The sequence below is a fragment of the Thermobia domestica genome, chromosome 1, assembly GCF_964235325.1.
Source record: "Thermobia domestica chromosome 1, izTheDome1.hap1.1, whole genome shotgun sequence".
NCBI classification, from domain to species: Eukaryota; Metazoa; Arthropoda; class Insecta; order Zygentoma; family Lepismatidae; genus Thermobia; species Thermobia domestica.
The window spans coordinates 320,650,577-320,663,094 of NC_137454.1; the positions used below are offsets into that span (position 1 = coordinate 320,650,577).

Here is a 12,518-nt window from a genome sequence, read left to right on the forward strand (position 1 = left end):
TTGGTTGACATGCTTAATCCATTCAGCATGTTTATCCTTACAAAAGTGCCGAAACAACATACCGAAATTGCGATGTACATTTTCTACTACGGAGCTACTTGGGTGGTACGGAGTCACAAAATGAATTTTAATGTTGGCCTTATTCATGGCTTTGAGAAACACATCACTTTTGAATTGTGAGCCGTTATCGCATAATATATGCTCGATAGGGCCACAATGTGGAATATATACATTTAGAATTTTATTCACTATAGCAGCGGAGGTTGCTTTGCGCAAGGGGTAGGCTACCACATATCGTGAAAAGATATCCATTGTTGTTAACAAATAAACTTCTCCAGTGGCTGCTCTGGGTAACGGTCCATATAAATCAATCGATAGGAATGAATGTGGTCTCTCCGGTGTTATTGAAAGCATTGGTTTTTGTATAGCCTGATAATTATGCTTAATTTGCATACACTCGATACAGTCATTGATATAATTTTTGACCTGAGCTCGCATTCCTTTCCAATAAAAAGATTTATTAATCAAGGCACATACCTTTACATACCCAAAATGTCCAAAATCGTCATGGTAGGCCTTTAAGATGCGTGCTGTTAACGTAGGTGGAATACAAATTTTGTTCCTAGATTTGAACTTAAAATCCTTAATGAGTAAAATTCCGTTATTTAATTTAAATCTGGAATTCCAGTGCTTGGGACAACTACATCCATCGCCACATGAAGATAAATGTTCCATGATTTGTTGGTATTCATGATACTTCATTTGATGTTCTCTTAAATCTTCTATTGAAATGGTAGCTATTTCATCTTGTAAGATTTTAAATTCATTAATAGACAAAATATGTTGCTCTTCTCCAGGAAACAGGCGTGATAAAGTATCTACGGGTCCATTATCTACTCCTTTAATGTGTTGCACTTCGAAATCATAAGCTTGCAGATCTAACGACCAGCGAAGTAATCTGTTATTATACCCCTGTACGCTATTAAGATATCGCAATGAATTATGGTCGGTAAGTACTATGAAATGACATCCGCTCAGATAGGGAGCGAATTTTTGTATAGCAAAACGTACAGCCAAAAGTTCAATTTCTGTTGTAGTGTATCCCTTTTCAGCTTTCTTTAAAGTACGGCTAGCGCAATGTATAACAGCTGGTTCCTGCATAGTTGGGTTAGGCTGCCAGAGTACTGCAGAGATTCCAAGTTGGGAACCATCACATTGTACGTAAAAAGGAACGTCGTATCTGGGGTGATTCAAATGGATATTTCGTTTTACGCACTCCTTCAATTTATTAAAACTGTGTTCCTGGATCGGACCCCATTGCCATGGTATACCCTTCTTTATGATCATAAATAAAGGCTGGGCTATCTCAGCAAATCGCGGGATGGCTTTGCGAAACCAATTGAAGAGTCCTAATATTTGTCGTGTCTGTTTCACATTTACTGGAGCAGGCAGATCTTCTATGGCTTGAACTTTAGATTGACTGAATTGCAAACCAGAGGCATCAATTTGGTACCCAAGAAATTCTATAGAATTCTGCAAAAACTTGGATTTCTGTAAATTGATAGTAAGGCCTGAACTTTCCAATCTGTCTAAAACTATATCTAAATACTTCAAATATTCATGTGGATTTTTCCCCATGATTAAGATATCATCAGCATACGTTATCACGTTGCTACGCAAGTCTTGACCTAGAACTTTGTTCAAGCAGGATGCTAATGCTGCACTACCATTGATAAGCCCAAAGACTACACGATTGTATTCGTACAAGTGACCTTCAAAACTAAATGCTGTAAATGGTTTTGAATCTTCGTGTAACTCGACCTGATTATACGCCATTACTAGGTCTAAATTTCCGAATACGGTGTTCCCTTGTAAAGAAGCTAGTATTTCTTCTACTGGAGGATACCTCACTTGTTCCAGATCAATGTGACCGTTAGTTCGCCTCAAATCTAATACCACACGTAGAGAACCATTTTTCTTTGGAACAACATGTAATGGATTAAGGTGGACGCTCCTCGAAGGCCTAATGATCCCATCTCTTAACATATCTGCTATTTGTTGACGTACATTCTCTCTGTATCTATATGGAATTATATAGGGCTTGGTTACTATAGGTTTATCAGTTTTAACTTTAAAAGAATAAACAAAATCCTTGCAGCATCCAGGACGTTCTGAAAAGACCTTTCTATGTTTATATAAAATGTTCTTAAAGTCTGCTATTACGGTATTATCAGCAAAATCAAGGCTGCTTTCGAGAGATTTAACATGTTCAGAAAATACTACATCATCCTTTACATTCATCAAATTTTGTGTCTTTTCCAATCGTTGATCATTTAATTTATCACCTTTTTCACTAATAGAAACATTATTCACTATAGGAGACAGATCATTATATTGGCAAGCGCTATTATCTAATTTTGGAAGCAGTTTCTGAACAATTTTCTGAGGTATACCCGGTATCGTCAAAGTTTGGTTTTTAAAATCAAGCATGACTCGTAATTGGGATAGTAAATCTAAGCCCATAATTAAGTTCTCGTTAAGATCTTTTATAACCAAAATAGGGATTGATATTTCGAAATCTTGGATAGATATTGACACACGGGTAATTCCTGCTACTCTCTTTTTATGTTTACCGGTAAAATCAACTATAATAAGGTTCTCAGCCTTTTGTAGCTTAGGATTCGAATAATTACTAGTGATTACTTTCCACCATGAATACGATAATAGAGAGGCGTTTGCTCCCGTATCGAGTAAAGCTTCAGTACTTAATCCATTGACTTTAATAGGTATTTTAGCAGTACTATATGATTTTAAAAATACAAAATTTTCTTCGATATTAAAACCATCATTGACAGTATCATCTTCAAACCAACAACGATTTACAACAGGTATAAATTGATATTGACACCGGTTAATTGCTATTTCCGAATAGTTATTCACAGAAACGTCATAGGAAAGATCATTTTCATAATTAGCATGAACCGGTAAATTGGAAGATAAATGTTCATAGAAATTATCGCTTAAATTTTTAGATAAATGCTCATGAGAACCTACAGCTGACATGGGTTTAACCCCTACCATATCAGCCGCAATTAGTTTAAATTCATACTCGAGTAGGGTTCCAATAGGGTACACTGTACAGCACAATCATGATTATGTCCTGTATTATTGTTTTGTACAGAAATTACTTCAATACCTGGATCTTGATGTGAAGTGCCATCTCTTATCCTTCCATTACTTCTATCCACGTAGTTCGCTACGTTTGTGGAATTTCTCCATACATTTCGTCTATTTTTAAACCTATTTTGACTATATGGTCTAACATAGGAATTATTACGATTAATTAGGTTAGGCGGATTCCCTACATAACCTTGTCTATTTTGTTCATTTTGATTGCTAGAGTATACTCGTCTTAGGTTCGGTTCATTATTATTCACACTTCGGATATTCAAATTCCGAACAGGGACCAAATGATCTGAATTATGCTTATTTTTACCCATTCCTGATTGTGTTAGATTCATAGCATGGTATTGAGTTTCGTAGCATTGTACAAGCATTAATAAATGACTGAAACTCATACACTGTGTGGAAAATAAGATCTGCTGTAATTTAAATGGAAGCAAATTGCGAATCGATGCAATTATTCTTGATTCCGATTGCAAGGGATTGACAACCTTTAATTCATTATAGACATTTACAACAAACTCTACAATAGATTTGTGCAATCGAGGATTGAAATGTTGATTTCTAAGAGTGGCATCTCTGTTTGCCAGCAAAAAGTCATTTTCGTAATTCGCGATCAATGCCGCTTTAAATTCCTCATATGTACTAATGTGATCACGTATTGCCTTAAACCATAAGGAACAAGGTGGGAGTAATACATGGGGTATTAATTTCATGTATTGTGATCGGTCGATAGACATTATACTACATTCGTCTTGGAATTTCTCTAAGAAAGAACTAGCATTTTCATTGCACTTACCACTAAATTTACTCATGGCTTTGATTTCGCTCATCTTGACACTTAACTTTACCTTTCTTTTCTCACTCCTTGTTCTTGTGGTGTGATTGTTCCGGTCCGTAGCGTGCTGTGTCATGATACCATTTATATTTCGTTCATCAGTGATCTTAGGACAATTTTCCTCTAATATAATATCCTCCTCAGATTCCGGCGAAGGCGTATTTATATCCGGTGATTGGGGAAACTCGAAGCGATCACTGCCCAGATTATTGCGATAAATGTTATCTCTAGCCTGTAACGTTTTAATTTCTTCCTGCATAGTAGCCAACTGGATCTTTTGATGTTTAACGGAAGATTCTATTAACGTTAAATCCTTTTTTACAGCACAGATTTCATGATTTTGATGATCGTGCTTTTCTTGACACTCATCGGCTAACTTTTTTAACTTCTCTTCAAACTGCGAGGATATGTCGTTCATCACCTGGACGATTGTTTGTTTCGTATCGTCTGATTTCAGTTCTATCCGTTCTATTCGTTTACTTAATTCTTCATACTGCTTGCTAGCTTCGTTGAATTTCAATTCTATCTTCTGTTCCATGGTGTGGTTAGCTTCATAGAACTTATGTTCCATGGTCTGGTTAGCTTCATAGAACTTATGTTCCATGGTCTTGTTAGCTTCGTTGAATTTCAATTCTATCTTCTGTTCCATGGTCTGGTTAGCTTCATAGAACTTCTGTTCCATGTTTGTGTTAGATTCATTGAGCTTCTGTTCCATGGTTTGTTTTATCTCAGTCGTCATTTGCATAATTTGTCGCTGCACAGCTAACAAAAGTCGATCCTCAGATGACAAACTTGGTGTTGCACTAATTTCACCTGGATTACTGGTATTAGATTCCTGTTGCCCTATTTCACTATCCATTTTTCTTTTGATGACCTTACCGCTTCGTAATACGGTTAAGTTCGTATTCATAAATGGTAATATCCAAGTAAATTCAGCCCTACTTTCCTTCTTCGGGAACTGAATTTTCAAAAATCCCGGGTTTGGTAAACCAAATTTTTATAACGACTCTATAGAAAAGCGTCGTCAACCTGGTCCGTCTTGTAATATATAAGTTACGAAGCGATAATTACTTTTCTTTATGCAAGAATCAACTCAGATATTCAAAGATCATTATTCTCACCTTTATTGCTTGATATGTCTTAAACATTCCTTTTTAAAACCGTGAAATACATAAATTCACTTGACTAGGTCAACACATAACATGTACATAGCCACAACTATCCCATAATAATCTCTTACATATATTAAAAACATTCTTCTTTTCTGTTAATTTAAAATGAACATTCTACTAAGTATATTACATATTTATGAGCACTTTTTGCCCACGGTACAGGTAAATATTATACAAACTAAAGTATTTCGTTATATAGCACAACATTTGAAATTTATAATGAACTTTTAAGGTTTTCGTTTGATCCTCCCTCGTAACATGACCTGTTAAGACAAATAATATCATATATATTAAAGAAATACCAACCTATCACTGTGCAAATTGTTAGAGTACTAGCACATCTGTATCATGGAGATGGTAAAAACTTTCTGCCCTTCCTTTATACAAAAGGTAATGAGCTACAAACGTTTGTTAACGAATAAAGAGTATGTAGACATCTTGCATTACAAGTCCGGAACAGCTATTATAGACATTTGCGTATTCCAAAACCCCCTAGCATAAAGAATGCCGGTTCATAGCCTTAGGCAAGATTCGGATATTACTTGAAAAAATATTTAACTTTTTTTTCTCCCTTTCAGGATGGTACAAAGAATGATAGAGAAGTGATAGACTTGGATGATGCTGCATCAGCGAATCAGAAGAGAATGAATGCAGATCCTTTTGAAGTGATGTTGATGAATATGGGTTACCGTCTTACCCCTATACAGGGAGATGAAGATGGGGAAGAGGAAGGGGCAAATGCAGCAATGCAGGGAGCGGCGATTAATTGTCGGCCTAGCTAATTACTGGTAATTTACTTGTGTAATTGGCTTCGGTTTCGAAATGCACGGTGTTAAAAATGTTCATTGTATATATTTAATTGATTAAAAAAGAAACCTTGTAATTTATATATAGCAAGCATCCCAGTGCAATTAATTTGTTACCAAATAAGAAAATACTTCAAACAGTAAGCAAATTGTAGTATACCGTATAAATATATATATATTGTTTATTGAGAAAAGTTACTTTAGTGATGAACTAGAAAGAAACGGAAGAGCATTGTGAAATTTTTATTTTATATTTTATAAAGACAGATTAGATGGATGATGACGAGCAATGAGATTTTTTGTTGGAAGTAAATATTAATCAAAGGTGATTATTTTTATTACAATCGGTGCATTAAGAAAACAAAGAAACTTCGTTATTTTTAATTGCAGATAAAAGTGTAATTACTGTACTACACACGCTGGAAAAATGTTGAGATTGCGAAATTTTGTTTAATGCTTTACGAATTGCAGTTTTTTTTAATTACATGCATAATATTCATTAGCTTAGTTCCTTTGCACCTACTACATAGCTGTCACGTCCTTTCTTTTTAGAAAAATAAAAAGATAATCTTCAAACATTTAGAACAAAATTAATCGATGTTCATGAGAAATGTCCACATTAGTACACGTAATATGGACAGAAATTTAAATAACTGTATAAAAGAAGCACGTTTTTAAACCGTTCTCTTCATTTACTGTTTCGCAATGAGACAGCAGAGAGCGAAAGATTGGAAGTCTGCTGTGTATAATTATTGCGGCCTTAGTTGATCTTTTTCTTCTGTAACGCATTTTTTCCTTCTATGCAACCTTTCAGTCACTTTTAGACAGAAAATATCTGAAAGTATGGTTGTTATTTTGCATATGTTATCCGATTGCTTTTTATTAATTTAGTGTTGATATTGGTATTTTATAGCACTTACGTGTCATCGATCGCATATTCAGAGTTTGGCAATATTGTTTAAAAATTCCACCTAGTTCAGACCTTTTTTCGCATCGTTCGGTAGTGATTTCATTGGAGTTCGGCCAAAATTGTTCAGTGTTATTACGTGGAAAATTTATGTTTGCGATTGATGCCGAGTGCGATACAGCTGAGGCCGCAGAACAACTAGCACTAAGCTTTGTGATTAAAATTTGTTAAAGAAATCCGTTATTGGACAGCAATAACAATAGTACCTTAAGAATATTATGTAAGGAAAAGCTCTTGTTTTTTTGATACATTACTTTGCTTTCCTTTCTGCTTCTACATTTAATGTTTTTAATACTGACATAATTACTGAAATATTTAGGTAGTCACCTATTATGGAGAGTTTTGAAACAAACATCAATAATAATAAAGTTTTAAACTAAAAGCTGATTTCATTCAACTGCAGGAACTGATTGAGACGTCTTTTTGCCCAAGAATAAATTCGAGAATTGTATTTATGAAGATGCTTTCGTGATGCGTATAAACTATATCCAGCTGATGAATAGTGGGTCCACAGGATGCTGTAGCTGAAACAACAGCTAGCTGCCTCTTATGGAATAAATGTATTGAATAATATGCAACTTTTTGTCCTTCTGAAATATGATATTTTGTGTTCCGTTGAACAAATAATTCTGTATGTTATAAATTAGAGAGAAAAGAACACCATAATTTAACATATCAGTTCTCATTGCTCTAAAGAATATTTTTGCAAAATATAAATAAATTGTTACATGAAAGAAGACAGGGGTTGAATAGGAAAGTTACAGAAGAAATTATTACGTTAAACCTAGACCTTCATTGTACTATGAAAATGTCTATTCACATTTAGCTGGTACTTTGAAAGTCTTGTGTACACTGTGCTATACTCCTGATGTAGTATTGTGTGAATAAATTTAAGTTTTGTTTACTCAGATCTGTTGTCTTTATTATAATTTTGAAATTATAAAGCTGTGAAAAAGAACAAGAAAGAGTATGCGTTGCTATTTGAGCTTTTAAAGGGTTTACCAGTAAGAACGTTGGAATTTTAAAATGAGATAGAATAAAAACAAATGATAATGCAATTTTATTTTTGTGTGTTTCTCTCGGGTGTATGAGAATAAGCCACGAATAATAATTCGTGAATTGAAAAGGAACATTAAACGCATCATTGTGAATTTGTCGCGTAATATATGAGCATAATTGATGCAAACTTGTTTCTCAGAATCCGTCCCACCCACCGGACCAGAATGGTGACAGGTCAAACGACGGGTCATTTTCTCAGAAGCGGTTCGGAATTGGAGATTTCTGCTAACACAAAATGCATGTTCTGTAGGGGCCTACTATTTGAAATACTCGCGAGGAGTGACTTCCGGGCGGCAGGGATCAGCTGAAAAATTTCAATGTCGGCGTAAAGAACCACACATTATATTCTAACCAGCAAAGTATAATCACGAAGTAGTGAATGAATTGCTATATCTACTGTGTGCGCAAGGAAAGGTGGCCTGTGACAGTTGGGTAGACCACTTAGTTTTAGAGACACTGTTGCCAGAGGCTCCGCAACAGACAGCAGCTCTGGTGACAAACTCACGACGAACAAATCGTCTCAACTACCGGCAACAGCTGGGTCAATGACCTTCGTTGCCTAGCAACAGCGTGAAAGAATAGTGCTGTGATTGGCGAACAATCCTCCCTCTCGTTTTGTGTACAACATGTGCAGCTATCTGTCAGAGGCCACCTTTCAGTAACTCGATAATAACTACGAAAATTACCCTTACAGAAATTCCCGTTTACTTTCGTAGAAACTGATACAGTATTAAACCCACAATTCGATATCTCGTCTTTCACGATTGATTTGATGTTTCGATGTGTTCAAATGCTCCCAATATTTTTTTCTTTTTTTTTTTTTTTTTTGTGCTAGTAGCCTATACTGTCAAAATTCGAAATCGAGAGAACAGTTTAGCCTACCCCGAAATTAAGCTACCGCTAAATTTACAACTAGATTTGGATTTTTGCTTCTCTAAAATTTAACGTACAAATAAATTCAAGTTGACATTAGTATGAGTATACCGGCGTCGAATGTGTGTGTTATAGGTGTCCAAACTCGCGACCTCGGGATTCACGCTCAACAGGGCTCGTGCTCAATAATTGAGCACGAGCCCAAGTGAGTCCGAGCCCCAATGAAATAAGTAATCGCGAGCGCAAATGAGTGCGAGCACAACTGAGGGAATTGAACCTGAGTGCGAGTGAGCGCGAGCCCAGTTGAGAGAAGTACGTGAGCGCGAGCCCAGTCAAGAGAAGTGAGTGCGAGCTCAGTTGAGAGAAGGAATCGAGAGGGTGAGTGTGCGCAAGCCCAGTTGAAAAACGTGAATGGGAGCCCAGTGCAAAATGACCATAAACAAATACTCTTAAAGTGATGCAGATACTCCTAACAGTGACACAAATACTGCTAACAGTGACGCACATTACTAACAATGAGACACGTATTTCTAAGAGTGACGCACATACTCCTAACAATGATATACACTCCTAATAGGGATGCACACACTTCTAACAGTGATACACATACTCCAAACAGTGACGCACATACTACTAACAGTAATGGACATATTTCTAACAGTGACACACATAGTCTTAACATTGATACACTTATTGCTAACAGTGACACAAATAATTCTAACATTGATATAGTCTAGTCAATATATACATTAACCAGGAAAAATATAACAAGCTGAAATTTTGCACATACCTTTGGGAAGGTGTATATAAGAACATACTAAAAGTCCCGAAAAATCTGGTGCCGATTTTGTCCACCATATTGGAGATATCCAGTGTAAAATGGCCACTGTGCTGTATCTGGTGATTGTTAAATAAAAAAAATAAATAAATAAAAATAAAATAAAAAATAGACGCCATACCGTGTTTTTTAAAGGTAATAACTGGCTCTCACTTTAATAGCTATAACTCACGTTCTATCTGTACTATTGATATTATTTTTACTTCATTCGAGTAACTACCCTTACAGACCATGTACTACACTTGCCAGTTTACTTCACATGTGAGAAGTAACGGAGGGATTTCCTTTTAAAAATCCCCAAAATTTCCCTTCTTCCAATTAGTTACAAATATATATTAGACCAGAAAAAATCATAACAAGCTGAAATTTTGCACATACCTTTGGGAAGGTGCATACTAAAAGTCCTAAAAATCCGAGGACGGGGTTGGTTGCCATATTGGAAAATAACCGACAAAGTGTGGAGTTTCAAGGTAATAACTGCTTTTCACTTTAATAGCTGTAACTCATGTTCTATCTGCATTATTAATATTATTTTTACTCCATTCTAATAACAAAGGACTACGCTTACAGACCATGCATCAAACTTACCAGTTTACTGCACATGTGGGATGTAACGGAGGGATTTCTTTTTAAAAATTCCCAAAATTTCTCTTATTCCGATTACTTTTTTAATATATTAATCTAGAAAAAAATCATAGTAACAAGCTAAAATTTTGTACGTACCTTGCAAAAGGTATATAGCAACATATTAAAAGTCCTGAAAAACCCGTTGACGCGTTTGGCCGCCATATTAGAAAATGACCGCCAAACCGTGGTTTTAAAGGTAATAACTGGTTCTCACTTTAATAGCTATAACTTACGTTCTATCTACACTACTGATATTTTTTACTTCATTTGAATAACAAAGGATTAGGCTTACAGACCATGCATCGTCTTACCAGTTTACTTCCCCAAAATTTCCCTTCTTCCGATTACTTTTCTTATATATTAACTCAGAAAAAAGTCATAACAAGCTAAAATTTTGTACATTACTTGGGAAAGGTGTATATTATAACAATATATTAGAAGTCCTGAAATATTTGGTAAAGGGCTTGGCTTCCATATTGCCAAATAGTGCTTTTTCAAAGTAATAACTGGTTCTCACTTTAATAACTATAACTCACGTAGTATTTGCATTATTAATGTTATTTTTACTTCATTCGAATAACAAAGGACTATGCTTATAGACACTTACCAGTCTACTACACATGGGGGAAGAAACAGGGATTTTTTTTAAAAAAAAAACCAAACTTTCCCTTCTTCCGATTACTTTTTCTTAATCAGTTGATAATCTCGTCCTCTAAGAGGAGCAATTAAACTTACATTAAATACAACATAATACGCAAAATATAGCTTCCAAGTTTCATTGGGATCATAATGATAGAAAAGAAATAAGAAAAAAATTACAACTGGTGTAGCAGGGTTTTATCGGAGGCCAGTTTACCCCTAATCTTAGGCTAATCCTCTACGAGTCACCAAATTCTCCCCCATTTATCAACAGTAACACTCACAAGAAACAAAAAAAAAAAAAAATCTGATAACTTGTACAGTCTATGATAGTTCCAATTAAAGATGCTTTTATAATGTTGTCATGTATGCGAAATGAAAGAAAACAATAGTTGTAGAATTTGTTTAGAACAGAGTGTCTTTTTCAGAACACAGTGTTTCTAAATGCAGTCTGGATTTTCAATAACGATTACTATGTTTTGAATAATGTCCATGTTCGTATTTTCATCGGGATTGATTTCCTCGTAATAGGAATTGGTGCAACTACTGCGATTACAATGTACACACAACGAGGTACATATCAGTCCTGTTTTTCTGTACTTAAATACGTATTCAAATCCTATCTTGCAGCTACAATATATAAGTTAAAGAGTCCGGAGTTGGAGTTTTCACTATCGTGATTGGTTCCAAACACGTTTCAATCCTCTTCGATCCCTAGGAAGTAGGGTTAGTTTGTTACCCTTCCAGAGTTGTACCTGATGGTAAACCCGAAATAAGTGCTGATGGGCTGCTGCACTGGTAGTTGGGAAAGCTTCCAACTGAATGTCACTTGTTACGGGATATTTCGCAATAGCTTTCATGAATACTCGATAACGCAGCTAATCTAAGGTAAGCAGTGGCGAAGCGTAATCCCACAAGTAGGGTAGGCCCGATAAATTAATAACACAAATAACATTTAATGTGTCATAAAATGTTTAAAATTATACTGAGAATTCTATTTTCCTTATAGAGTTAAACAAAAGAAACTATCAAATCTGTTTGTTGTTGTTATATTTTAAAGAACTTTCTTGGCTGTATTTCTAACACTGTTTAAATTTATGTGCATGTATACGTAGTAGTTTTTGTTGTTGTTGATGTTGTTTAACAAGAAAGAATGAATATTTATACACGCAAAAGTAGACGGAGAGTAGTCTATTATTATTATTATTATTATTATTATTATTATTATTATTATTATTATTATTATTATTATTATTATTCAACAGATATATATTTATACATGAGGAAAACATGTAATATGTATTAATAGAATATTCCCATTTAGCTCCACTACAAATATTTTGAAGTACAATTCATATTTTCTTCTGTCTGGGATTTGCAGGGGAAATGAGGGGAAGTTTCTCCTAACTTGCTGTTTTCATTTCCTGCATATTTGAAAATGAAGGGAGAAAAAAGTACGTACATTATTACAGTTAACTGTCAAATTTCTTGGATAAGAATTTGTTACTTGCATCTC

General features: G+C 35.0%; 1 protein-coding gene across 3 annotated transcripts in view; it reads left to right on the forward strand.

Annotated features, from left to right (window-relative positions):
* adp (WD and tetratricopeptide repeats 1) overlaps nt 1–7,876 on the forward strand; it is a 103,612-nt gene extending 95,736 nt beyond the window's left edge. For 2 of the 3 annotated variants that reach the window (XM_081728675.1, XM_081728683.1), the window contains exon 15: nt 5,772–7,876. In XM_081728675.1, the coding sequence (XP_081584801.1) occupies nt 5,772–5,975 (204 nt within the window). In that variant the 3' untranslated portion in view covers nt 5,976–7,876. The remainder of the gene's footprint in view (nt 1–5,771) is intronic. The other variant, XM_081728690.1, reaches the window with a different exon arrangement.
* The last annotated feature ends 4,642 nt before the right edge of the window (nt 7,877–12,518 follow it).